At 43.0% G+C, this 26,089-nt stretch overlaps 1 protein-coding gene across 2 annotated transcripts in view; it reads left to right on the forward strand.

Annotated features, from left to right (window-relative positions):
- The window catches only part of GLI2 (GLI family zinc finger 2), a 189,365-nt gene that overhangs the window by 35,510 nt on the left and 127,766 nt on the right, over window positions 1–26,089 (forward strand). For both annotated transcript variants that reach the window (XM_063400841.1, XM_063400840.1), the window contains exon 2: window positions 14,583–14,745. In XM_063400841.1, the coding sequence (XP_063256911.1) occupies window positions 14,613–14,745 (133 nt within the window). In that variant the 5' untranslated portion in view covers window positions 14,583–14,612. The remainder of the gene's footprint in view (window positions 1–14,582; window positions 14,746–26,089) is intronic.

Raw genomic sequence — 26,089 nt, forward strand, 5'->3', positions numbered from 1 at the left:
CAGTAGAAGTCAAAACTAGATGTGAAAAGTGACTGCAAGTACCTGGGTGTCCATATTTTATCTATTAGCATCCAGTAACTTTAGAAATCTTCACACCTTTGTGGTCACTAGCAAAGTAAAGCTGCTCTGGGAACAGAGCTCTGGGAACGTGTGTGTTTGTGTTTATTAACAATGTTGGGGATTGGTGCTGATGTTGCAGATCAGAATGAGTTGGATGATGCAACCCCATTCCAGGAAGGCTCAACAGAGAGATTTTCCAAGGATGGCATGAAAAGCAATTCTACTGTGTGCTACTGTGATCAGAGGAGGTTAAGATGGTGTGGATCTAAAGGGTTGATCAGCTGGACATCTGTAATGACTCAGCCGAAGGAAACGTAATTAGATATGTTAAATGTGTATATAACAAAACTCTTTTGTTGGACATTTGGTACTATCATAATTATTACATAAATTTCAGTGTTTTCTTGAAGTTATTTTGATTCATTTTATAGGGATTATATAGCAAAAAAATTATCCAAACCCATTTACCTTTGTATTAAGATGGATTTGAATGAAAAGCTGTCTGGTCATCTGTCTATCCTCATGTACTGCCACAGCAGCAAAATTGCATTACAAAAGCTTTTCATTGTCACTTGACTTTATTTTCCCCTCAACTTTGACAATAGCAAAAGAGACTGGGCAAAATTTGGTGTCTGATTGGTTTCTTGTGCAGCGTTGCACTGTGGCAGGGGTAGGTAAGCCAGGAAACTGCATAGAGGATTTTTTAGGAGCAATGAAACCTTTTTGCACCTTTATTTTATCGCATTTCTCAGCAGGCTGTAGTTTACTGCACTGTTCCTTAAGAAGTAGTGCAGTTAATTATTTTTGTGCTTATTGGTAGTGCAGTCACAATTCTTGGCAGAGACACAGGTCTACAGCGGGGTGGGACAACAGTGTGTTGTGGGCCTCCTCTGGGAGCTGAGGTCTGCTCCATTGCACCTGAAGAGACAGGCATCATTTCCTTCTCCAACAAATAGATCTCTTCCTATGTGTGTTTTCCCTGAAGTTGTTTACACAGGATGTTGTTTGCGTTGAGGTCTTGCATGCTCTGTAATTTGCATGTGGTGGTGGATGGTTCATTCCTTTGGTTGCCGGTTCTCACGGGCTCAAACAGGCCTTTGGCTGCCCGTGCCCTTGGGTGGCTGTGGGCACCGGAACCCAAAAGGCCACAGGTTTGGTAAAAGCTGGAAGTTTTCTGCATGACACACACTGTGAGTGTCCTCATCCCAGCCAAAGGGCCGGGCAGCAGCCACGAGGCCTTGGGGCTGTGTTCTATCATTGCACTGATCAGCAAAAGGGAAGACCTAAACATGAAGGAATGTTCACAGCTACCAGTCTTGTGTTCTAAAAATCTCAGCGGGCTGCAGCAGTGAAAGCCAGCCCAGCACGTGCTTCAGGTCTGTTTCTCTGAAGGCATCTGCCTGAACATATTGTCTAAGTAAAGAACAATCTTTGGTTACAAGAGTGCTAAGGGAAGACATCTACTGTTTTCTCAGTATGCCACTAATGATTGGGGGATGCTCAACAATTTTTGTTTTCAAAAGATATATCTTCTCTGTTTTTTTTTTAATTTGCATTTATAAGCATTTGTTAGCAATAAACCTGTGAAATGCTGAGTTTGCAGTGAAGATGCTGTCTCCAAAGCAGAAAGTATGTTGAGTTGTCTCACTTAAAATACATGAAAGGCTGGGAAATGCCCAAGAGGACAAGGTGGTACCAAATGTCGGGTAGTTATGGATATGGTTTAGAAACAAGAAATTGTGTCGTCATCTATAGCTGGTGCCAAATCCCCCACCCTGTGCCTTCAGTTCTGTGAAAGTCTGGGCTCAAAAGGATGACTGTAGAGGTGGGAAAAAAAGAGATGTTTAATTTCTTCAGTAGAGAAAAAGCTGACTGGATTTTCAGTCAAGTGCTAGGTTATGACAGCAATTAAAATGCATACTTGAAGAAGTTTTTCAGCATTTCTAGTGTATAATTTTGAATGTCAAGATTCTCTGACACTGTGTTATGAAGAGAGCAAGGGGATATAAGAAGTATAATCTTTCTTTTGGTGAGGGACAAGTGAGTTATGGTAAATGAGTTATGCAAATGATTATTCCCTTACAGGAGGAAAAATAGAGTTAACTGTGGAACTCTAGTACTTCTAAAAAGAGAACAGGTGTGCTCACTGGTTCCTGATTTTCTGAGGGGATCTGATTCTTATCTTGGAGACCTGTAATGGAACAGAAGGCAGCCCAAGTTAGTAGTTTCAGTAATGAAAGCTAGTTATGAACGAGACTGGGAGTGGGCAGGTATCTCTGGTTTGTATGACCAAACCCACTCAAAGAACACATATTTAGGCCCTGATGGAAGCAAGTGCATATGCATTTGCTGAAGTCTTCCTGGAGGCAATGAGATTGAAAGCATAGTGTGGTAGGCTTTGATAGGCTTTGAAAGAGGAGACAATGGCTGAGGCAAAACAAAAGAGCTTGCCATCAAAGGATGTAAAGCAAAGTGACAGGAAAAAAGTGACAAGCTAGGAAAATGTTCTTTGTTCCCACATTCTGAATGGCTGTGAAATCAGCTTTGTACTCATTAGAGCCAGTGTAAAGAAACTTGCTGTAAATGAAAATGAATGGGTTAGAGGCGGGTGTTTTGAGTTCAGATGTGTAGGTGAGTGGCAGGAAGCTCAAGGAAGTGCCAAACTCTGCGACACAGTGCAGAAGGAAGAAGCAGGAGTCAGAGGTGGCCTAGAGGCAGAATCTTACAGTGAGGTTGGAGGAATGTGAGGACCACCCCAGGTTTCAAACTTGGTAACAAACAAGATGCTATCCATTTCTACAGCCTTTGGCATCCTTTGCTACCTTCTAACCATGGCCAGACTACTATGAGAGATATTTGAGAGACAGACTGAGGTTTCTGTGTGTTTGGAGGGAATTAGGTCCAAACTAGGTCAATCTGACAGTAAAATGTAGGTAAGATTCAGTGGAGAGAAAACCTAGGGCAACTGGGCTTTGAATACAGCTTAGCTGTAGTGAACAAGGAAGATGGAATGAGTTACAGACAAAAGTGAGATTTTGAGTTTAGAGGGAAGCAGACCAGGAAAAGGAGAAAAAAAAAAAAAGAAAGAGCAAGGAGAGCAAGAAAAGTTGCTGTGACATGGTTTAGAAGATGGTTGTGGAGGAGTGAGTTGATTAAAGAAAAGAATAGATGGAACTTCAGGAGCAGGGATGGAGTTGTAGATGGGAGGTAAAAGAGTTAGCTTGGTTTGACTGTTTTCTAGAGGAAGAACTCAACAAGCTTGCATGCAGAAAAAGTTATATATTAGTTATAACTGGTTTAGTTATAGCTAAATAATAACTGTAATTAAAACCAGATATATGTGTATGTGTGTATGCATGCGTGTTCCTGTACAAGAGTTCTGTCCTGAAGAATTGACATAAATCGTTTGTATTCTGTCTTAAATTGGAAAATACCAAGGAGTAAAAGCAAATAAGGAGGCAGTATTTACAAAATCTTCTCAGACTAGCCTTAATGATTTGAGTCTTACGTAATAAAGTAGTTAAAAGAATCTTCTCCTGTCTAGTGGCCACATCAGTCTCTGTGCCCTGAAATCTGTATAGTCTCTGAAAATCAGTGGGTACTCAGGAGGTGCAAATGCAGTTTCCAGTGCTCAGGCACTGGCCTGGCTACCCCCAAACACACTTTACTTCAGTGGCACAGTTATGTGCACTCAGCGTGGTCCCCAAACCTTTCTCCTGAGCCACAGTGACCTGCTGGCATTTGCTAAAAGTTCACTGCTGGCCAGTGTTTTGTTCCAGTAAGTTCTGGGGACATGAGATGTTCCAGCTTGTCAGTCCAGCTTGTTCTGTATGTGAAGCAGACACTGCAGGGCTGCGGAGGACCAGACCTCCTCATATTCCCAGTCTTCTAGGCTGTGGAGACACCACTGCTGGGGTTGAGAAGGGAGGTTTTCCCCTTAGCATTTTTAACAAGAGAATGAAATAAATTACAATGTTGTTTCTTTCCTTTTTTTGATGCTGGCAGCTGCTTACCAGATCAAGAAATTAAATGAGTCTTTACAGGCTTCAAAGTGAAGATTGTGTGATATTCTGTTGGTGAACGGTTTAATAATTTGTCTCAGTCGTCAAAATATTTGTAGCAGAGTAGGCATAACTGCATAGTGCAGGAATGTATATTCTGCAACATTGCCATTGGCAGGACATAAACACCTGTCCTAAGTCCTTATCACAAATGAAAAAAATAGGATGTAGAACAGAAATGGAAGGTAGACGTCAGTTTGGTTGTCAGCAGAGACAGACATGCTAAAATTTAATCATCATAAATGCAGATGTTTTGGTGTGTGAAGGTATGGTAAACCAACCATTAACAATACCCTGATACATACACAGGATCAAGGTGCTGATCTAGTCTGACCTTCTTTTTAATACCATCAGAGGACTTCCCTGTACTTAAACCCATCCTGTACTTAAAGTCCATGTCCTGTGATAAGTCTTAGACTACAGCAAACCTCCTGGAAAAATACCTGAACAAAATGTCAGCTCTGCCATGCTAGAAAGTCTGACACCAGCCAGAATCTAGTGCCCTTTTCTGTTGAAACTGAGAGCCTTGTTTCTAATCTGAATTTCTCTAGTTTTCTATCTCTTAGCCTTTGCAATTGTGTATGTCTTAATATTACTGATCAAGTCTTTCTGCAAGGGCCTCTCTGTTGACCTCTCTTGCATTTTTCTCATGAGTGGCACAGGAGCCTTTGCGATTTTCATCTCTCTGCTTGGACTGTGGGCACCAGAACTGCACATACTGTCAATTCAGGGTTAGGCAGAGAGGCATTACAGCCTCCCAAACTCTGTGTAGACAAACACATATTGCTTTAATCGTTTTAATATTGGTACCCACCACAGAGCTTCTCAGCCACTGTCTGCCCACCATAAACTTAAAGTCATCTTCACTCAGTGTTTCTCAGACAGTTTTCATTTTAATCAATTATTTTCCAGATGTGTGGCCTTGTATTTGGTTGCTTTAGGACCTATAATCTTTATCTAAGCCATCTAGGCATGGAGAGCATCTCACTGGTATAAAGCAATCATCTTTATTTACCATGTCAACAGCCATTTGTCACTGACAGACATCATGACTCCGTATTTCCAGTCCCTGACACACAAAATGAGTGTAACTCTCCATTCATATGAATGTTTCCACCGGATTCAGTAATACCAGTCAGGACTAATTTGTATATTAAAGGAGCTATTCCACTTCTTGTTTATTACTCGTGTGCATAGTGTTACAGTCTACACAATTAAGGAATCTCTTCTCTTTGAGTCCCTTGGTACCTTGATTAATTTTAATCTTGACATCTTGATTTCTGGCTAAATGAGTGCTCATTTTCACCCTTGTCTTTTGTCATTAGCTTAATACCCTCCTGAATACTTTAGCCTGTCTCCTGAAAGACTTATTCCCATCCACTGTAATGACAGCCAGCCACATTGTTCAGTTTCTTTTCTCTGTAGAACATGGACCTGCACTGCTGAAAACGTAGGGGTTCTGCAATTCACCACGTACTTAACTGTTAATTTCTGGAAAAATATATAGTTTTGTAGCTTGAGTCACAGCTCACAAAAATGGAATACTCTTCAAAGTACTGATTTCATTCTTCCTCTTATAAAATTCTTTGCAAGGATTCTTGGTTGTTCTTGAACTTTTTCTCACCAGCATGCTTGTGTCCTTGCAGATTAGGCTTTGTTGTGGTTCATGGGTACATACCATATAGCTCTCCTCCTAAAGCAGCTGTCAGGTATTTCAATAGTTTGGGGATTTTCAAGTGCTAGTTGTGAGCATAAAGCTGATCTTGATGACATCCATGGGTCCTTTCCAACCCTAGATACTCTGTGTTCCTCTGAGAAACTCTTCTCCCATTCTCATCTGGTTGAATTTTTCTCCATTCTCCTGTTTATGAACTGCCAACCATTTTATGTGGTCTGCATCTTGCCTTCAGCTGGTAACTGGAGTCTTAAAAAGACAATATGTGAAGTGGAATAAAGTGTGGAATAGCAGCCTGTGTGGTGTTTGTGTTCAGCAGAGGAAAATGAGCCAACTGAAGTGTTGCTTTTTTGTTTTTAATTACATTCTTGTTTCCTTCCCAGGCTTCTCTCTTCTGGATGCTCACATGTGTGCCTCTGGAGGGAGAATTCAATAGCGTGATGAACAGAACTGTAATGTTTAAAAATAAACCAAAGTTTTGTAATGAAACATGTTCTGGAAGAATCTAGTTGCTATAGGGATTTTTGCAAGGATGCAGTCCTTCATCTTTCGTTGCTCAAAATAAAGATTTTCATTTCTTGAGCCAAATGAGAGGTTTCTTATCCAAGCTTTGGAGCCTGTTCAATGTCATCTGGGTGGACTAGTCACTACAAGACATTATTACACATCCCACCCCTACATAAAGCAAACCCATTAAACTTCAGTGCATGTGGTTTGTATTTGGGGTTTCATTCATGAGAGTTGAAAGTGCCCAAACTACTGCAGCACGGAAGTGAAACCCTGAGAGGATTCTCCTTCAGTCACCACCAAGCCAAGAAAACATTCACTTCTCAAAACTTCCCTTGACTCCAATACCAAGGCAGCTTTTTTCCTGTTAGCCAGCTCTCCTGCACTGACCCTTCTCTCCTCTGTGGAATCTGCATAAACGTCTATGTTCAGAATCAATTTCTGCTCCTCTTGTAGTATGTGCAATTCATTTTTGTACTATCTTTTACTCATAAACCTGTTGAAAAGTCAATAGGTTATTAGTGATTCGCAATTAGAGTCTAGTTTTGTTGTAAACAGTCTAATGGTCCTCCACCATGGTCTTCATACAGCCTGTGTAGCTGTAACTCACCCTGGTATAGCTGCCAAGCACCACAGATGTTTTCTCTGTTAGTTATTAGCAGTTTCTGCTCTTGTTGGAGCCTGAAGAGTTGATGAAGGGGGTTTTGGGGGGGTTCTATATTGCCTTTTTTTTTTTTTTTTTTCCTATTTTGGTGTGCAAAGGTTTCCTGAAATGAAAACAATACTTCTTCATTAGATACATGTGTGCACACATAGGTAGTATTTGTATTTTTGGTTCTGTTTTTGGAAAAAACCCAGACAGTTGTGTAACAGGAAATTGAAAACTTCTTTGGATTTACATCAAAAACACAAACTTAGACGATGCTTTGCCACAATTCTCTCACTCTTACAACAAAAGCAAACAAACCCAAGGGAAGATTCATGGACCAGTTATAATGATGACGCATCACTTTTGAGCAATTTTTGTTTACCTGGTGGCATCCTCCCATACTTTTTGCAGCATGTTAATGCAGAGTGTGAATGCAGGAGTGTCTTGATTATCTTCTTTGACGGTTTTTCGCATGTCGGAATTTGCTTAGTGGAAATTTTCTCATGATCAGACATGTAGGATTGGTTTTTTAAAATTACAAGCATGACTATGTTTTCCTGTTCTACCACAAAGACTTTTCCCTCCAGCCCCTACTCCTCCATCTTCCAAGTTCTTCCAAAGTAAGAAACAAAGATAACTTCTGAGGGAAAGGAGGGAAAGTCAGGTACCCCAGCCTGCATGTCTCAGCATGGACCAGTGCTGATTCCATGTCTGGCTTTGAGCTTTTATGTCTGTTTGTATGTTTTGATGATGTATTGTTATTGTTTATAACCCAGCATCTGAAAGATAATTTCTGTTCAAGGCTGTAAGGTTGGCAACTTGAAAATATACTGGAAGTGGGGAAACAATTCAAATGTTCTGCTATTTTATAAGTCAGTTGTTTGTAATGAAGCAGCAATATTAAAGTGACATTAGTGTTTGTGAAAATTAGGAACATGAGGCTAAACCTGAAAATAGTTGAAATGTTGTTCCTCTATGCAGTATCATCTCTTTTCCAATAAATGTAGCCCACAAAGTAAATTGCTTTAGAAAGGGAAAAATCACTTATGTTGCAGTACAGTAGCCTCAGTGTTGTCATTTAGTGCCACAGAGTGTCCTAGGATAGCCTGGCCTGTGGTTGGCATTCCTGAAGGACACGTCTCTCCCACAAGTGCTGTGCCACCTCTGTCAGCCCAGGGATGGTTGCCCCTTTGCAGATGCTGGCATTGCACCTTTGCTGTCCAGGAGCCATCAGTGACTGGCTCCTGCCAGGAGGTCTCCTGGGAGCTGCTGAAGGTTGGTTCTTGAGCAGGCAGCTGAATATTTACAGACAGTCCATGTGGTGATAATTTCTGAGTGCCACCACTATATCCACTGTCCTTGTTTGATATAAGTGGAAGGTGGCTGTAGGCAGTGTCAGTGTAAGCAGTGGGGACAGCACTTGTGACTCTTCTGGAGATGATTTGCTTTTGCATGGCTGGCACCACCTGAAGTAGTAAATTCTTCTTGTGCCTAGACACAAAGTCTTAGTTACTCCATGTACAAAGAGTGATGGAGCAGGCTGGAAGCCTGCATTCTTTGAAGCTGTTTGCAGGGCATATTTCTTCTGTCAGAGACCCTTCCATGTCACTTTTCTTCTCTGTGTCTCTCTTCCCTCTGTGCCCTGCCTCCCTGTCCTGTCCCTGCTGTTAGAGATGGCATGTTGTGCCCTCCCCTGACCCAGCAGTGCTTCTATCTCCATCTGTTTGGGAATCAGGTCTGCCTGCAGTCTCTTGCTTCTTTTCCATGCTTCTCTGTTTCCACAGGATTTGCCATTATCATTGCTTCATTCACTCATACTCTTCAGTAAGTCTTTAAGGTCATCCCGTTGTCCTCTTGTTTCTTGTTTTCCAGGCTCTTGTCCATCTCCAGGAACTTGCTGCTCTTTCCACATCCATCCAGTCAGCCTTGCAAACATCCCTCCTTCCCTCATGCCTCCTTCCTACCCTGCATTTTTCCTTTCTTTACCTTCCTGGACAGAGTTGTACCTGAAATATCCCAGGACTTCTGGAGCTGGTTGGAGGTGATGTTCCTGCAGTACTGAGAGACACTATCAAGTACCAGTCAGTTCAGGGTGCCCTTTGACCCCTCACAGTATTGCAGAGCAGCTTCTTCCTCGTGCTTTTGGTTTGCTGTTGCCATATGGAAATGGCAGATGGTGTTGATCAGGAAGTTAATCTAGAAGCGTATCCGTTTCATGCCGTACGCAAAGGATTTGTTCATTAAACTTAGAACTCTAATTTAAAGCCAATTAACGGAGTGATTTGAAGAGACTTGTTGGTTTTGAAGTTCAAAAGAGATGCTAAGTCTCTGATTTCAGCCTTTGTACATTCCAGAACCTGTATAACTATTGCAGTTTTGCCAACTCCACTGGGGATATTTTTTGTGTCTTTTCCCCCCCTCTCCCTTTTTTATCTTTTCATTTTTCTGAGTGCTACAACTTTTGTGATGGGCTGGTACTATTTGGTGAAGCTTTGTGAACACCCTAATTTCTCAGCAACTTTAGCCTTACCTTTGGGAGTAGGCAGGCAGAACTTGTGTGTCTTCCTATACTCTTTGCTGCTAGCACAGCTCCCTCCTCCCTCCCTTCAGCAGCCTGGTATTGCTCTTCTCTGAGCAAGAGTTGGAGGTAAAAAAATAGAATAAGCCCTGAGCAGCTCTGTGCCCTCCTGGCACTGCTTCTGCCAGCATGGGTTTGTCTCTGCTTCCTTTCTTCCCAGAAGCTGGTAGGGACCCACTACAGGAGATTTCTTGAGGGGAAGGGGCAGGAGCAGCCCCCAGACAGACAGCTCCTGCTCCAGTGTACAGCTCTAGTTTCCATGTGTAGTCAACCCTTGTAGGATTGGACCAGGCAGACCATTCCTAAGAAATGTCAAAATGGGAAACCTTGTGTCAGGAGGACCTCAAAAGTGATTAGTTCTGAATTAATATTTATGCTGCTTTTACCTGAGATTGATATTCTGAAAACAGTTGTAGGTCCTTCAGCAGCAGACAGCATGTTTGGATAGTGCCAAGATTTAGTGGTGGCATTTAGACAGAAAAAACTTTCTTTAGTAATTTGAAGCTGTTGCTGATATAAAAGAAAATAGAGGGGTCAAGTTTTGCCATGGTACAGAGCCTATGACTTCACCGGGTTAACTGCTGCTACTTCCGTGTAATTGAGAACATAATTTGGCTCAAACCCTGAGAGACTGAAAAGGATCACAGCAGCCACTGTATTAAGCCAATGTTCAGAGCAGTTGGCTCACAGTGAATTTCATAAGTAGATCATATATTCAGAAGGCTTTAGCTGTATGACATAGTCCACTGCAAAAGACGAGATGGCGGGAGTATGTCCTTGTTTATCTTAACTAAAGCAGCACACCAGGAAAAGCTATCAGACCTGGAGTTGTACCTACATAGAGGTGATGTGGCAGAACTGATTGTCTCCCTGTGGGTGCCTGAGCACAAACTGGTGAGAGCTGTGCAGGGGCTGCCCTTGGTTGTCCCAGCTCCAATCAGTCTTGCCAGGAGCAGCAGCAGTGGAGCTGCGTAGTGGCTGGGGTGCTGGTGTCAGCAGCCAGCACACCTGCAGCTGTCCCCTGCAGGTGATGCCACCTCCCTAGCACTGCTGTGTATGGGGGGGTCAGGTGGAGATGAACTCAGAATGAAGAGAGAATACACACTGCTCTGAGAAAGCCCAAAATACTCAAAAAGTGAGATGGCTTCTGGAATCATGCGTTGGAAATTCCTTTCTGCCCCTTCCGTGGGGCTACCAGGCTTGAAATGGTATTCAGGATTGGATCTGTGTCACAGTGTTGCTGACAGTGCCTGCCTTCTGCCAGAGAGGATCGCTCCCATGGTGCTGCTTAATCGTTGAGCTTCTGGGATGAAATAGGCAAAACTGGTCATTCATTTTTCACAGAGAAGAAAAAAAATTGTTTTCTGCCCTGTCTAGGGGAGGAGAAGGGGGTTTCCTGATGGAAGAACAATCCCAAAAAAGGAAATAATTGCCTTTTTTTAAAAAAGGGTGTGCAGAGGGTATGGCTGATGAGTATCTGTTCATTCCTAACTTTGCCAGCAGTCCTGCTCTGGGTGATGCCCTCCAAAAGAGACAGGCATTTTTGGACAGCACTTTAGACCATTCCTCAAGCACTTAGCAGGAGGGATTGTTTTATTAGGAAAGTTTACGGCTTCTTGTTTTCCTTCAAAGGCAAATGTGACTTTGTTGTTTTTAATTCTGTTGGGATTTCTCCCTTTTAATATACAACACAGCTGTTAAAATAGCTGGGGTTGTCTAGGGCAAATCATATAGCACTTTCCTTGTTCAGATCTCACATGGCTGCCTTTTTAGTGTCACTGCAGAATTATATTACAGGGCATATGAATAGTGCTGGTATTAGTGTCAAAATCAATTACCCAGCCCTCCTCCTGCAGAGAAAGCTACAAACCTTAGGAAAAATCTGAGTAATCCATTCTGGTTTTCTAATTCTGAGTAATGACGGAGGGCAGAGAGTTGTGCTTGAATAAGTGCATAGGGTCTTTCTCTGTATAGTCACTCCTAAATGCATGCTCTTTACAGGAAAAAGCAGGCTCCCTGTGAAACCCTTTTTCATGCCAAATGGCTTGCTGCTAAGATTAATCTGTCATTGAATTTATAAATTCTGTGTGGCACAGAGCAGCGGAAAAAGTTTAGCATCTAACAGAAAGCAAAGTATGCATTGCTTAAAAAATGAATGTTGTGCTCCTGGATAGTGTGGATTGACTGGCTCCATCAATATATCTTCTTATACTGGTAATAAAAACACTTCCATAGCCTTGTGCCTCAAAGGATCTCAAAGCACTTTGCAAATAGGGCAGAGTACTATTTCCTATTTTATGGCTGTGAAAACCGGCTGCAAAAGAAGAGTTAAGCTTTTTGCCCAGGGACACTGAGGAGACTGTGGCAGGTCCATGATGGGACCTAAATCTCCAGAGCTCCAGTGCTGTGTCCTGGTCACACTTTGCACCACTGGGAAGGCTGCTGGTCACCAGCTCTTGGCCACTGTCTGTGAAACCTCAGAAGGCAGGATATGAAATCAGTGTTGGTGCTCCTTTGCTCACTGGTCTCTGTCCTGGTCTGTGAGCAGAGGTGCTGAGCAGAGCAGGACCTGGCAGGAGGAATGCTTGTGTCTTTCTGAGGTGGGATGATCAGCTCTGGCCGTGGGGTGCTGTGAAAGGAAAATGACTTTTGGTTGCTGCTGACATGGGGAAAAGCTCAGAACCTCATAGTCAGCCTGCTCTGCCCCAGGCACCTTTACAAAGCAAAAATAATTATAGACTTATTACCCTAAATCCTGTGAGATTAGAGTAGTTGCATTATTTATTTTTTTTCTAATCTGATATTTGAGGATTTACCTGTTTAATACAACCACTTATTACAAACACTTGAAAGGTTTTTTGTAAATTCATAATTCATCTGAAAAGAGAGCATTACAGCTGCAAAGACCAGATTTTCAAATACTGGCATGATCTCCTGTCACATTCCAGTTGGATAAATGACACATCTGAAAAACTGTGTCCCTACTGAGGTGTCTGTGGCACGGATGTAGAGATTTTGCTTCAGGCATCTCTGGAAAAAACCCATGGCTCTAACCTGCATGTTTCACAGAACAAGTCCTGTTACCAGCTCCTTCCTTCCCCTGGCTGGCTGCTGAGCTCTGCAGTGCCCGAGGATGCTCCCTCACCCCCGGGGCTGCCCCCAGGGTCAGGGTACCCAGAGAAGGGGGGTCGGGGTGCGAGGGCCAGTGTCTGGTTTCAAACAAAAGTGCAAAGCCTTGAAAGGAGGGACTAAGAAGAAACAGGTGGGGGGTTAGTAATAGAGCCTCTGAAGTTTATTTGCTTAACGAACAGAAGCCCGGGCTGTCAGACCTAGGTCAAATACTCCTGCAGTTCGGGTATATTTATTTCATACATGGTCTGTAACCCAACCTGATTCCTGGATTAAACCACTGTAAAGTCCTGGCCCCCAGGAACCCAGCCCATGTTTGCCGTCAAGCCCAGCACATGCCGGGGCAGGACCTTGAGGGGCCACCTCAGTATTCACCGAGCCTTGTGTCATCAGTAAAGCCTGTAATTGTGGCCCCTGTCATTTCCAATGCGAGCTTTGCAGTTTACAGCTGCAGACTGTGACCACAGATCCATCACTTCGTTGTCCCATTAGTGTGAGCCATGCCTGAAAGCTCCTGGGAGAAGCTGCTCAGGCTGCAGCTGCTTGGTGGGACACCACTGTCCCAGAGCCCAGGCAGTGGTGACAGTCCTCCACAGCCACCATGCACCAGGTCCCTCACAGGGCAGGAATTCCGGAAATCTTCGTGTTTTAAAGTTTTTAGGAGAGTTTACCTTTTAGTTTAGTATGTTCAGGAGTCAGCCAGTCCAACAGAGCAAAGGGAGGGAAGTTTTGAATTGGCACAATGGCGATAAAACTACCTGCACACACAAAAAGAGTTTTCTGTTTCCCAGATATTCCCCTGATCCCATTAATTCCAGTAAGGTAGACAGCCAGTGTGCTCCAGAGTATTTCAGGAGCTGAAAAATTTGCATTTGAAAATTTGCATGTGAAAAATTGCAGATCTGCATTAAAATTAGAAAGGAAAGGGGAATTAGCAGTGGGTTTTCCCAAAACCAGCCTGAGGCTGGTAGTGCTAGGTAACTGTGCTGGTTATGTGCAAGCAGTAGTCAGGTGGAGACATGTGAAATCAAACAAGTTAAAATGAGGGGAACAAAAGAATTTTCTTTCAGAAACAAATTTCTCTTCATTTAAGAGAAACCCCATTTTTACACTAAATTTGGGATACCCATATGTTTGCTTTTGGGCGACCATTTAAATCTGAATCATGCAGGAAAAAAGGTCAACCAGACAAAAAGTTCAGGAGCTGCTGCGTTTTATCAACCTAAGTTTTAAACCCCAGGTTATTTCTACTTTGGTACCTTCTTGTTTTTTGGATATTTCACAGCATTAATTCACGATTTTAATGAGAGTAAAGCTGTAGCTGATTTTCAGATGCAGTTGGTCAGAACAGAAGAACATTTTTGGGGGAGAGAGAGATAAGTGTTTGTTAGACCTCATCAGTGAGAACTTGATGGGATGTGGCAGACCTGCTGTGGCTTATCTGTAAACGTTGCTGAAAAGTTCTGATCATTACACTGGTTCCAAAGCAGCACACAATATAAGCACCCACTGTGGGAAAGGAAAAAGAAAAAAAAAACACTTCAAATATCTGTTTATCTGTATTTTATTGGAAATTTTTAGCTGAGTTTTTTATGTGTGCTAAATGTTTGCATCTCACCTATCCTGTAATCCTGGAAAGCCCTTTGGACTTGTAAACTTTACTGTGTAGCCCAAGCTTAGCTGGGGGTTGTTTTTTGGTCCTGATCTTTGTAGGTCTGTCAGATCACCCAGTCCTTTACATGATTGTGGCCTTTGTGCCTACGACTGCTAGGACTGGCTGCACTGCTGGAGTTGGGAACCAGGGATTCTTTGCTGCTTGCCATTTGCTTTTGAACTCTGCCAAACCATCTTCCACTTCATGGAGCTGATTTTGCCTGTTTTGTGAGTGGTGACCAGAATCTGGTTTTGTTTTATGTCCTGTAGGGTTCCTGAGCTGGAAGATGCCTGTCTAAGATGGAAACTTCTGCCTCAACAGCTGCTGGGAAAAAAGAAGGGAAAGGTGCTGTTCTGGAGGGGAATGGCTTTACAGAGACGGGGAAGAAACCCACTCCTTTAGCAGCAGCGGGAGCAGCAGTGGCACAAGGAGGTACTTTATGTTTTCCACAACTTGAAAGCAGCAGGGGTGTTTTTCATTAGACTGTAAGAATTTAATAAGTATGGTGGCATCTGTCTTCCTGTGAACATGCATCCCGTCAGTGCCTCCCACCAGCTGACCGTGCTGCGTAGCGTTGGCAGCACCGTGCCCTCCCCTCCTCCTTGGTGGGGTTAAAGAGCAGGGGGTGAGGCTGGCTGGAGGTGGGGAGCCCCTCATTGTCCTGGCCGGGAAGGGGTGTTGTGTGCCAGCTGGGAGCCTGCTAATGAGCTAAACAGACTGCATGGTCTTCAGTCACTGCTGCTGGGATTTCATGGTTAGAGAGGAATGTGGGAATGTCCAGACCCTGGAATGTTCGTAAAGAAACCCCTCCCCTTGCGCCGTTCCAGTTCAAGTCAGTGTGTTAAATAAGATTTTGGTCTTGCTGCTTTTGGAGTCAGCTGGGAAGCTCTTGTGGACACCTGGGGGCATGGAGCCATTGCTGGTAGGTGTGCAGGAACATGCAGGCATGTTGCTCCTGCCTCCTGCTCACTGTGGCAGGCAAACCCACTCCCATCTCTGGTACGTGTGTGCTGGTGGATCTCCAGAGTAGTGCCAGGGCCGGTCATGGTGGCACAGCTGTGGGCAGGGCTGTCCCTGCTGGGGAGCCACCAGAGCTGCCCTCGCTGGGGACTGGGTGTCCTCTCTGGACAGGGTATAAGGAGACAAACTCAGAATGGGCTGCACCAGTTTGGATGTGACTAGACACACCCCAGCTGAGTGAACTTTGTAAACTTTGCAAACTTTGCAGGCACCATTTTTTTTTTTCCTTTTTGAAATATATGTTATTGCTAGCCAGAGTCTACCTCAAAATGAACCTGTCCCTTCCCCTTCCTCCACTGCAGGGTGGTTTTTCATCAGCCCAAGAGAACAGAACCACTCTTTTGTGATCTCCTCTCTTACCTAGATTGGCTGTGGAGGTTTTTTCGTTGCCTGAGTTTTGAAGATAGTTTCCAACCAAAAAGGCTTAAATCTGCTTTATCTTTCCTTTTTTGTAAACTTTGCCACTCAGGTTTCTTTTTCCAGTTGGCCTGTGAAGATTCAGATGCACAGAATAAAGTAGGAGTGGCTAGATTATAATCTGTCATACTAGTTCACGTGTTTGATAAACTTTTTCTTAAAAGCAACCAGAAAATCTTTTACAAAATTGTTTGGAGGGAAACACAGTTTTGTAGTCCTGGATGGGTCAGAGCCACTTTCCTTTTGAGCACTGCACAAAGTGGCAGAAAGGAAAGGAAGGCTTGCCAGGAAGCAGAAGTAGAGGGTACAGCAAGATGCAGAAGTTTGGCATCTCAGCTGATCCCTGAAGAAGCAAAGGCTGTAGGAACTCCTGAGGCACCCCAGTTGAGGTATCATCTCAGCAACTGGCAGACCTGAAGGGTTGATTTGCCCCAACATAGTCCAAGCATTTGCTAAAATTCACAACCCATAGATGTGCTGTTATGCATAAACACCTTCTCCCCACTTGGCACTTGCCTTGGGAGTGCCTCCACTGAGGAAGCAGTCACAACCTTTCCAGAGATCCAGATGAGGATGCCCCGAGGTGGAGTGTCCATCCAGTTGTGCATTTGGCATCCCTATAGACCTAACTGGTTTTTAAGCATCCAGCATAATATGTTCTGTTAGCAGTGTGCTCTCACCTCTGGAAAAAAGTGATTTATGGGGCTCAATATTCCTCCTGTTATTGGGAGGAAGTGGTGAAGTAAGTTGAGGATTGTTTGAAGATGTCAGGAGAATTGTGATAAAAGCATTGTGTAATGAGATGTAAAGAGTGAAATCTGTGTCATGCTGTGAAGAAAAGTGCTCATAAATGACCCAAAATGGGCAGCAGTGGAGCAGCGTGCGGTCGGACGCTGGCCCCGGGACTCTGCAGGTGATGCACGTGCTCTTGTGGTTCAAAGGGCTTTCCTTTGAACTCTGGCTAGACATAATACAGGCTCCTGGAAGTGAGCAGCATGCTTGTGCGTGTGCTTGGAAGTAGAAAAATTAATACAAAGTCATCTTCTAACATGAGTTAGCTGCAAGGTGTGATTTAGCAGGTGATAACAAAAAAGCTAGGTAGAGATGAGATTCTACTTACATGGTATTCATGGTAATATAACATGTTTGATTCCCTAAACTAGAGTAATTACTCTCAACAGGCCAGAACTATGAGTATTTATGCTCATATTTTTACAGAAGAAAGCAAACAAGGCTTGGAGATTAATTAGGAAGTTCAGCTTGAGGAGGGGATCAGCTTTAAAGGGTGGGCTTCTGAGCTCCCCACCCTGCTTTGGGGCCATACGAGCAAGTCTTTATTCTCATCCAAGACATACTCTTGATTTCATTTATTGCAGGGGTTTTACTCTTCGTCCTAGCATATGAGAAAGTGGCAGTGAGGCTCAGCCAGTGCTGCAAATCACCAAGCTGCTCTCCAGAGCCAAACAAATGTAATTTGCAACACATTTCTTCTCCTTTATTCTACGAAGTCACACAGAAGGAGTGTCATCACAGCATGTTTCTCAGATCATAAGGTTTTCTTTTTCACTTGTAGAAATCAATAGATTCATAAAGTTTTATTTCTAATTATTTGAAGGAATAAACTGAATATTAGTTAAACAATTAGAGATAAATAGCTATTTAACTATATTATTATTTAGACTGTATTATTATGAGATACGTTCAGTCTGCATTTCTACTTTGCTTGCTTTGGATATTTGTCCCAAGTGTTTCCAGCCTCTAACAAATTAAGTTGTGGCTGTAGGAAAAGAGATCAATATTGTTGATGCTGGCAATAGAGAAGAGTCCTTTTGTACTAAAAATTTGCATCCCATATTTTTAGTCTTCTGAAGCTGTCATTTTAAACATCATCTGCGACAGTTTTTTATAGTAACTCATTGATCAGATGTTCAGAAATTGGCCTCACAGATATGACATCAGGGAATTCTCTCCTAATTTTCTGTTTTTCCATAAATCATGTTGGCCAAGGAGTCAAAGCTTCTCTTTTCTCTTGCAGTAGGGCCACATGTGTTTGTGTGTCTGAGATGGAAACTGTTTAAAATTACTATATGTAGGAACTATAGACAAGTTAGAGATGCAGAAGGGGCTCTTGATTTTATTGTCTCTACTTCTGGAAGGGCAGCTTGTAACAATTCAAGTTCAGAAAACCCTTCTGTTGAATGCAAAAGTCCATATTGCTGTGTAGGGTGGGAGGGTTCAGTGCAGAGCACCACGAGTGAGGCTGGTTCATGTCCTCCAGGCTGGCACTGACACGTCCCCTGCTCCTACAGGCATGAGGAAGCTCAGGCACATGGCTGTAGGGGAAATTTAAATGAGCCACTCTTGCAGAGGCAGAGATATTTAGGAGGATAGGTTTCGCATCTCGTAATAAAAATTAAATACAAATTCTCCTAAATGCGAACTGCCCGACTTTAACGAGGCCCAGAATGCACCGTTCCCTCTCCACCCCACCCTCTGCATGACACAAACTCCAAGTTCCCAAATTGATGGTGTTTATGTTTGAAACATTTTTCTGATGTCTGGCTCTGTCAAGACTAATTTTAGCATTTCTAAAGCTGGGTAAAAATACAGCCTCATTACTTTGATGTCAGAGCATAGTTTACTATTAGTATATTCTGGGGTTTATCATTTTAGTCATGTTTAACACAGCTACAGCAGGCATGCACTATTAAATCTGGCTTATTTTACATTCCTGTCCGAAATTATTTATTTGGAACAATTTCCTCTCTATCAAAAGACACGGCTAATGCTGAGTTTTAATGTGTTATTTACACACAAAATAACCTATTTACAACTCAGTATCTGCCGCAGGGAGAATGAATGGGGCAGTGCTCCCTTCATCCTGTTGTATCTGAGTTTAACAATCTGGATTGCTAATAGAACCATTTATCACAGGGTGGTAATTTATTTTATGTTAGCTGCACAGGTCTCCCTGCCTCTGATCTATGGAAATACTTTGTATATAATGAAGTTCAACAAGTCATTTGGTGTAAACATGGGGAAGCCAAGCTGCAGAACTAGTAAGACTCTGGCTGTGCCTTTTTTTTTTTCCAGGAGGTAATGACTCTCCTCTGATATTAAGGCTTCAGTTGATGAAATACAGCTCTTGCCCTGTGTGTGCTGTGAAGGCAGAGTGTGGGCCTTTTCTGCAGTGGATCAGAGATTGGGATGAAGTTTGGTCACTTGATTTATGGGCTGGCAGGAATGCTTAGTTCTGCAGAAGTAGCACACTCAGCCCTTTCATAGGCAGAGGAGAAGGGCAGGGAGCACCTCCCATCGCTCTCCAGAGGTCTTCTGTAAGCAAGCCCCAAGTGGCATTGGCAGGGAGTCCTTATGCAGCTCAGCTTGTCTTAGTGCTAGATTATGGGAAGACCATGTAAATGAGGAGGAGGAAATGCCAGCATCCCAGCAGACCTCAGTGCACTGAAAAAATATATCGTTTGTGTGGCCCAAGACTCAGACAAATTAGAATGAGAACAGCCCCAATGAAGTCATCTCCTCTGTCCACCCTGGAGGGGCAGGGATCTTCTTAAAGAATGCTTTTCATTCAGTTCACATTTTCCAGGAAAAGGCACAGGAGCAGTACAAGCACATTCTTAGCTTCCCTGCCCTGCACTGCTTTCCTGTGTACAGCTTAAAATGCTGAGATATGTTCAACAGAAAAGCTGGGATTGGCTCCAGGGGGAAAGGGGGCGAGTGGTTAAAACTGAATGATGGGAAAATCCTGTAATTCAGACTGAGAAATTCTCCTGACAGCCACTGTCTATTCTCGTGCATCTACTGCACAGAGTTCCGTGGCCCCCACCTTGGGTAGGGCTTGAGTGCAGTGCTGCCACAAGAGCAACAGCAATCAAGAACTGTATTTCTTCTCTGACTGTTTCTGTCAGCCTTTCATGAAACTCATTCTGTTAGGTCCTAAAGAGTATTTCTTTGCTGCTGTAGCACTTCTGAGGGGACAGATTGCCTGCAGTCTCTTGTGTCAGGTCCCTTTGGGCAGCTGGATGTCTCAGATGCTCAGACTGGTGCAGTGCTGAGGCTGTTCCTCAGTCATGGGATATCAGGGACAGTGACAAGTTTGCCAGCTTTTTCTCATGCTGGTCACCTGACACCTGCTCTTCGGGATAGTTTAGAGGGATTCATGTAGAGGTGGATGAAGTTAAAGCCATGCTGTACCATTTTCATGTTTCATGAGCAGTATTTGGTGTGCGGACCTGGCAGAGAGCACTCTGGGGAGCAGCAGGTTTAGTTCTTCAGTTGCAGTGGCAGAATTTTGATAATTAAGACTGCCACAAACTGTGCTACAAAAGCATGAATTTTCTTCTGCCTGCCCTTCCTCTTCCATCCACAGCTTGCTGTCTCCCTAGTTTCTTCTTTTAAAGAGTCAGCCCAGGTAATCCTTTACTTTAATAAGTGATTGGAGTCTGACTTCTTTGGTTTGGTTTTCTTTTTCCTCATGAGGGAACTGCTTGCCCAAGCCTCTCTACTGACTTTGTATGGTAGCCAACCCTGTGGGCAAAGGTGAGACCTCAGAGTGGATAACCATTAATGTTTACGGACTTTTTGGTTCAAATTGTGTAGCCCTTAGATGACACAACAACTTTATGGTTGGACTCGATGATATTAAGGGTCTTTTCCAACCTAAATGATTCTATAATTCATAACGTCAGCTATCATTCCCTGATTGTGTACAGTTCCCCCAAACTGTTACAGCAAAAGTTTCCATAATTTCAGCTTGCTACAAATGCAAAGGTACTTCTGAAGACAGAGTAATTTTACCTCATCCCTAACCACACTGCAGGTTTGCATGCCAAGTTGAAAAACTTTTATGACTTTAAAATAGAAAAAGTTATTCTTCACAGGCTGGTTCTGGCACTGGTGATCCCAACCATTAAGTACCAGCTGGAAGACCTTTGTGTTTTGTGAGTGTATTATATTATCATTAATAATAGTTGTAATAATAATCACTTCTGCATTTCTATTATTTTGTAAACTCCAAAAGTCTATTCTGGCAAATACTGATAAATCTTCTTTTCTGGGGACCCAGCTTAGACTTTATAAAGGTACCCCTAAGAGGGTACCTAAACATAACCTTTTTAACTGATGCTAAACTTACCTATTGTGGATTGGTCAATTGCAGTCAACTAAGAAAATCCACTGGTGATAATGGAGTATCTCCTGGATTGTCTCCTCTGCCAGCACATCCCCATAGTTTGAATTTTTAGTATCTCTGGCAGCTTTTTGCCTGAACATCTGTGAATTTGCACAGGTTTTATAAATCAATTCTCCCATCCCCACCTATTAACCATGGCATTTGAGCCTGCCATGATCATGGGAGGACAAAGGGTGGGAGTTAGTCTGTTTAAAGTTGGCTGCCTAAGTGTTAGAGGTCTAGTTTGGGATGCGTGTGCATTAGGGTAGAGTGAATCCCATTGTGCAGATTCTTGCTTTATTCCCTTGAGGGCTTCATGCCTGCTTTAATGTTAGGTGGAAAAATCCCAGTCTTCCCTACTTGGCCAAAATTGCAGAGTGGGGTTAGAGCAAGGAACCAAGGTGGCACTAGGTTAATACTGTAAAACCTTTCATTCATATTCATCAGTCCATAGCCTGATGAGCAGTCTGGGAGCCCTGAACTGAAATCTCACCCCATGGCTTCTCAAGTTAGAGGCAGGCAGGAGAGCTGCTGCCCAGAGCTGCTCCCGCTTTACACCAGCATTGGCAAAACTTGTGTTTTAACAGCCCATTCAGAGAGATGGGACATTTTAGAATCCCCACTAAAAATACAGGGGAAAAAAATACAGTAAATTCTCAAGACTACAAAAAACTCCTAAAAATAACCCAAATGGAGGGAAACCTATTAATGCAAAAGCAAATAATTATGTTAAGGGAAGCATCTAGAGAGGCCAGTTGTGTAAATCACTTTAAGAGGAACAAGCTTTAGATAAAATCCATCCTTTTATCACACAGATTAAGTCTACCTTTGGATGCTAAATAATTGATAGGGTTTGGCAGAGCATTCCATGGCTGCCTGCACAGAGCAGTGGGACTGCTCCCGAGGTCAGACGAGTGGCAAAGAAAAATGTTCCTAGAAATGCTGTGTGTCCAATACCAGCACCAAGAAACATGGCTTGTATTCCCAGCACCTCCTAAAGAATTTCTGCATGGCCTTGAGAAGGCATCCACAGACCTCGAAGTGAAAAGAGGACTTGGCATTGTTCCTCGCCTTGTTAAACTGCCCCCCATGAAATCAGGTTGTCTGTTTTCATGGTTTCGTGTGGTGATGAGTGCGGTGCAGAGGCCTGACAGGACACAGCCATTTCCACTGCACTGTTTTTATTATTTTTTATAATTAGAGAAGATTAATTGTGCTATCTGGTGGCTTCTGGGGAGCTCAGGGCTGTTGGGGGGGTTTCTTGCTTTGCACAGCCCCCACACTGCCTCAACACTTCAGGCTCTATCAACGTATGAACATCCTGGCAAGACAGAGAGATGTCATTGCTCCTGTTCTGCAAACAGGGACAGGGGATTTTTTCCAGGGTCAAAGTGGCTGAAATGGGTTGAGCAGTTTCAGAGGGATGTCAAGAAGTGATAATCTCTGGGACTTCAGAAGTTCATATTGGTGTATGTGGGACATCGATGGTAGTACAGCGGCCTTAGCCCAGGTTCCTCGGTTCACCATACCCACTAGCAAGCCCTTCCTCTCTCAATGATATGCCATGTAGTCATGGTCAGATGACTCAAATCCTCATGCCCATCTGCCAAACGGAGGCGTTGTTTCTTTCCCTTCGGGAGAGCTGAACACAAGTTGTCTATGCATCATCCAGAGCCTCTGAGAACATCACGACGCAGCAGTCAGCTTCAGCCCTCTTGGTTGCATAAGGGTATGAAAATGCTCAGCAGCACAAATAGGTTATCACTGAATTTAAACTAATTCAGCAGTGCCTTTGTTCAGTACCTAGCACAGTGGGCTCATAATTAGGGACTGCAGGTTTTTTCAGAACCAAGTGAGACAAAAATTGCAGAAACCTTACATTCTGAAATGAATCGATATCCCATGAGTTCTGTGTGGGGACTGTGCTTGACAGGATGAGTTCTCTGATCTTAATGATAATGACAGAGAATAAAACCTCAGCCAAGATTGTAAATTTAGCTCTTGAAGGAATGAAGAGGATATAGTATTTTCTTGAAAACTTCAGGATTATGTTAAACTCATGACTTTATATGTGTTGGAAAATGACCTAAACTGGGTGTTCTGTGACTCTTCTGTGACTCCCATAGTGCTGTTGGGTTGAAATCAGGTAAACCTTGCTGGAAAAAACTGAGCAAAACACTGAACATATAGGATGAGTCCAAAATGAAAGTAAATTTTAAAAATTGCATGTGATCCCACATGATCACAATTTTGACTGAAATCAACTCTGCCTTTTCTGTAGTTTGTTAGAGAGCTCAGTGGGGGCTTCTCTGCTTTTTTTTTTTTTTTTATACACCTCTTTCTGGAATACCAGATCTTTTTAAGACCATCCCAATGAAAATTCTTCCAATTGTAAGTAAATCATAAATAAGAACAGGAATATTGTAAGCAAAATATTTATATTTTCTGCCACCAGTATCTGATTTTTAAAATACAGTGACATTTGCAGGGATTGAATGGTCCGTTTTAGCCAGAAAGCTGTTCTCTTCTGTTCTCTTCTCTTACAGCAATCAGCTCCTGACTGGCAGATTTTCTGAAAAAGTCACAGCTTGCAACAGATGCATCCTTAAGTAAACAGTTAAAGTAGATGTTTTGATGGCTTCAGTTGTATTGATATAAAAGATCAGTGTCTGACATTCCTGAAAACTATCCAATAGAGGAGGTATCTTCTTCTAAGCCCCTGGCCCTGTGTGTGCTGCTTCAACAATAGTTTAATAGTTTACAGAAAGCAGAGATTTTATGCACCTAACGAGATGCTCTGAGCCAAGAGAGAGTGATAAGGGGTCAGCACTGCTGACCCTGGGGCCAGAATGCTGGGTAATATTTAGATTTTTCTGAAATTAATTTTTTGTTCTGTTTGTGATGTGATAAAGTTTTCTTTCTCACTCAGTGTTTCTACCTGAGGCTCACCCGGGTTTGTGGCTGCTCTTGTGGGATGGACAGGCAGTGATGGGGGGAATTTCCTTCATCCTGGCTGGAGTGAATATCCCTGTCCTGTGTTAATGTGTGCAAGTGCCTTCTTGCAAGTGAGGCTTGCGGTTAAGCTGAATCTGTTTGTGTGGGTTTGCAGGTACAGCTGGTGATGTTCTTTCAGAGGCATTTACAGCCACACTATAAAGTAAAACCAGAGAAACTCAAAGGTGAGGACTTTAGGCATTGGTTTGCACGTCCTGTTTTAACGAGAGGAATTATTATGTGTTGTGGGAAGCTGATCCGACTCCCAGAGGCTGCTTGTGTGAAGATACCCAATTTTTTTGGTGGCTCCCTACAGTGAGGCCACAGAACTGAGCCTGGAGAAAATTAGTTTCAGTTCCTGATGAAGTCCTAAACTTCCTTCATGATTTTGAGAAAGCTGCTTGACTTCCCTTCGCTCCCTCATTTGTATAATGAACTCGGGTTGTTCTTTGGGCCTCCAGGCCCATCCATCAGCATCTGGTTAGCACGTTTATGGCATGGGTCACACGGAAACACTTAACAGGTCAGACTGTGGGGAGGGTACCATTTCCCACTCCCCACCACCTGCAAGAGGGTGCTGCTGCCCCTGGGTGCTGCCTTACTAGGGTGACCTTGTTCAGGTGTCTTAGGTGTCATCCTGCTGCTGTCCAAAGGGGACAATAAAACAGTTTTACAGGGTTGGGGAATATAAGTTTAAGGTCTTACAGTGAAGGTGTTTTCAGTATCTGTAGTGGAGAGACCATTTTGGGGTATAGAGATTGAGTGTATTCCAAAGGGTTTGCTCTGAGGTGAGAAAGTTTTTCAGGTGATCTTAACCTGGAACTCAGCTGGAGAATGTCAAGTTGTTAATAACAATGTAAATATTCTGTATCAAAACAAGAGAAAATTAGTTTTCTTAGTTCAAAACAGTTCCCTACATAGGTAGTCTGTGGGTGATCTCCAGATACCTGGGTGGGGATTTGGACACACCTGTATGATTTTACAGAAACCATGGAGAGCTTCAGGGTTTACCCTGATCCAGGCATTAGACACCCAATAGGCATGTATATTCACCCAGTCTAGCAACAGACTGTGGTGTAAAGTCCTTTGTAGTTCAACTCTTGGATGCCAGGTGATGGAAGGATAAAATCACAGCTCCGGAGAGAAACTTAGTTTCAGCTTACCTTGCCATTAGTCTTCTGTGCATGCTCTAATACTATAGTCGACTGCAGAAGAGCTGGCAGTTCTCTTGTTTGGTGTGATTTTTTCCCTTTGAAAACTCCAGAGGAACTTTCCTGTGCTGTTACAAAGACGTCCTTAAAACATCTTTACTGCAGGGTCCTGTGTTTCAACTGCTGGAGCAGCAGCTCTTAAAATAGCTATGAGATGACTGAATGTGTGAAAAACATTTGCATCTCTTTTTCTGAGCTCTGTGTGTTCTGCATCACTTCTGCAAGCAAGTTAAAAGGGTTGAAAGTTTTGCAAATTTTTTTTCTGCTTTTAATTCTGCTCAGAACAATGTCTTTGCAGATGAAATAAGATCCAAGGCTATCTTCTGGTCACACGGAGTCACTGACACTTGAAACAGGCTGGATTTATATATAGTTACTAAGAAATATATAGCAAAATTAAAGTTTCAGACACTGAGTTCACATGCATTGCCCATTGTAAAGATAAGTAACGGCTGTTATAAGAACACTTAAATGGTTACCTTTGGGACATAAAAGGGATCTTTGAAGACAGTAAGTCTTAATACAGAAATGTTTACTCATAAAAAATACATTTGGATGGGGGAGGGGAACACATTTCCTATTAATGTGGGGGTTGCCTTTTATGGCAGGTTGTAGCAGGTCTTTAACCTCTGTAGCACTTGAGTGAGGATAGAAATGAGCTTCTCTAAGTATTAGCCCAAAGGGCCTTTCCTCAGTGCCTGTATCTGCAATGGTTTTAGTTTATTCTTCTTTTCTCTGACCACAATGAAAAACTATTCTTTTCCAACCTCAAAACCTTCCACAGTTAAGTCCTGAGGGCAGAATAGAAATGTCCTCCTGAATTTGCTTCACTTAACCTTGTGTTTTGTGAGATATGGGGCTGATGGCCCAAACCAGTGGGGATTTGAAGGCAATGTCAGCTGGATGAGGCACAAGAAGAGAAGAAGGAATTGACCCTTGAAAGCCA

The sequence above is a fragment of the Prinia subflava genome, chromosome 6 (genome assembly GCF_021018805.1).
Source record: "Prinia subflava isolate CZ2003 ecotype Zambia chromosome 6, Cam_Psub_1.2, whole genome shotgun sequence".
NCBI classification, from domain to species: domain Eukaryota; kingdom Metazoa; phylum Chordata; class Aves; order Passeriformes; family Cisticolidae; genus Prinia; species Prinia subflava.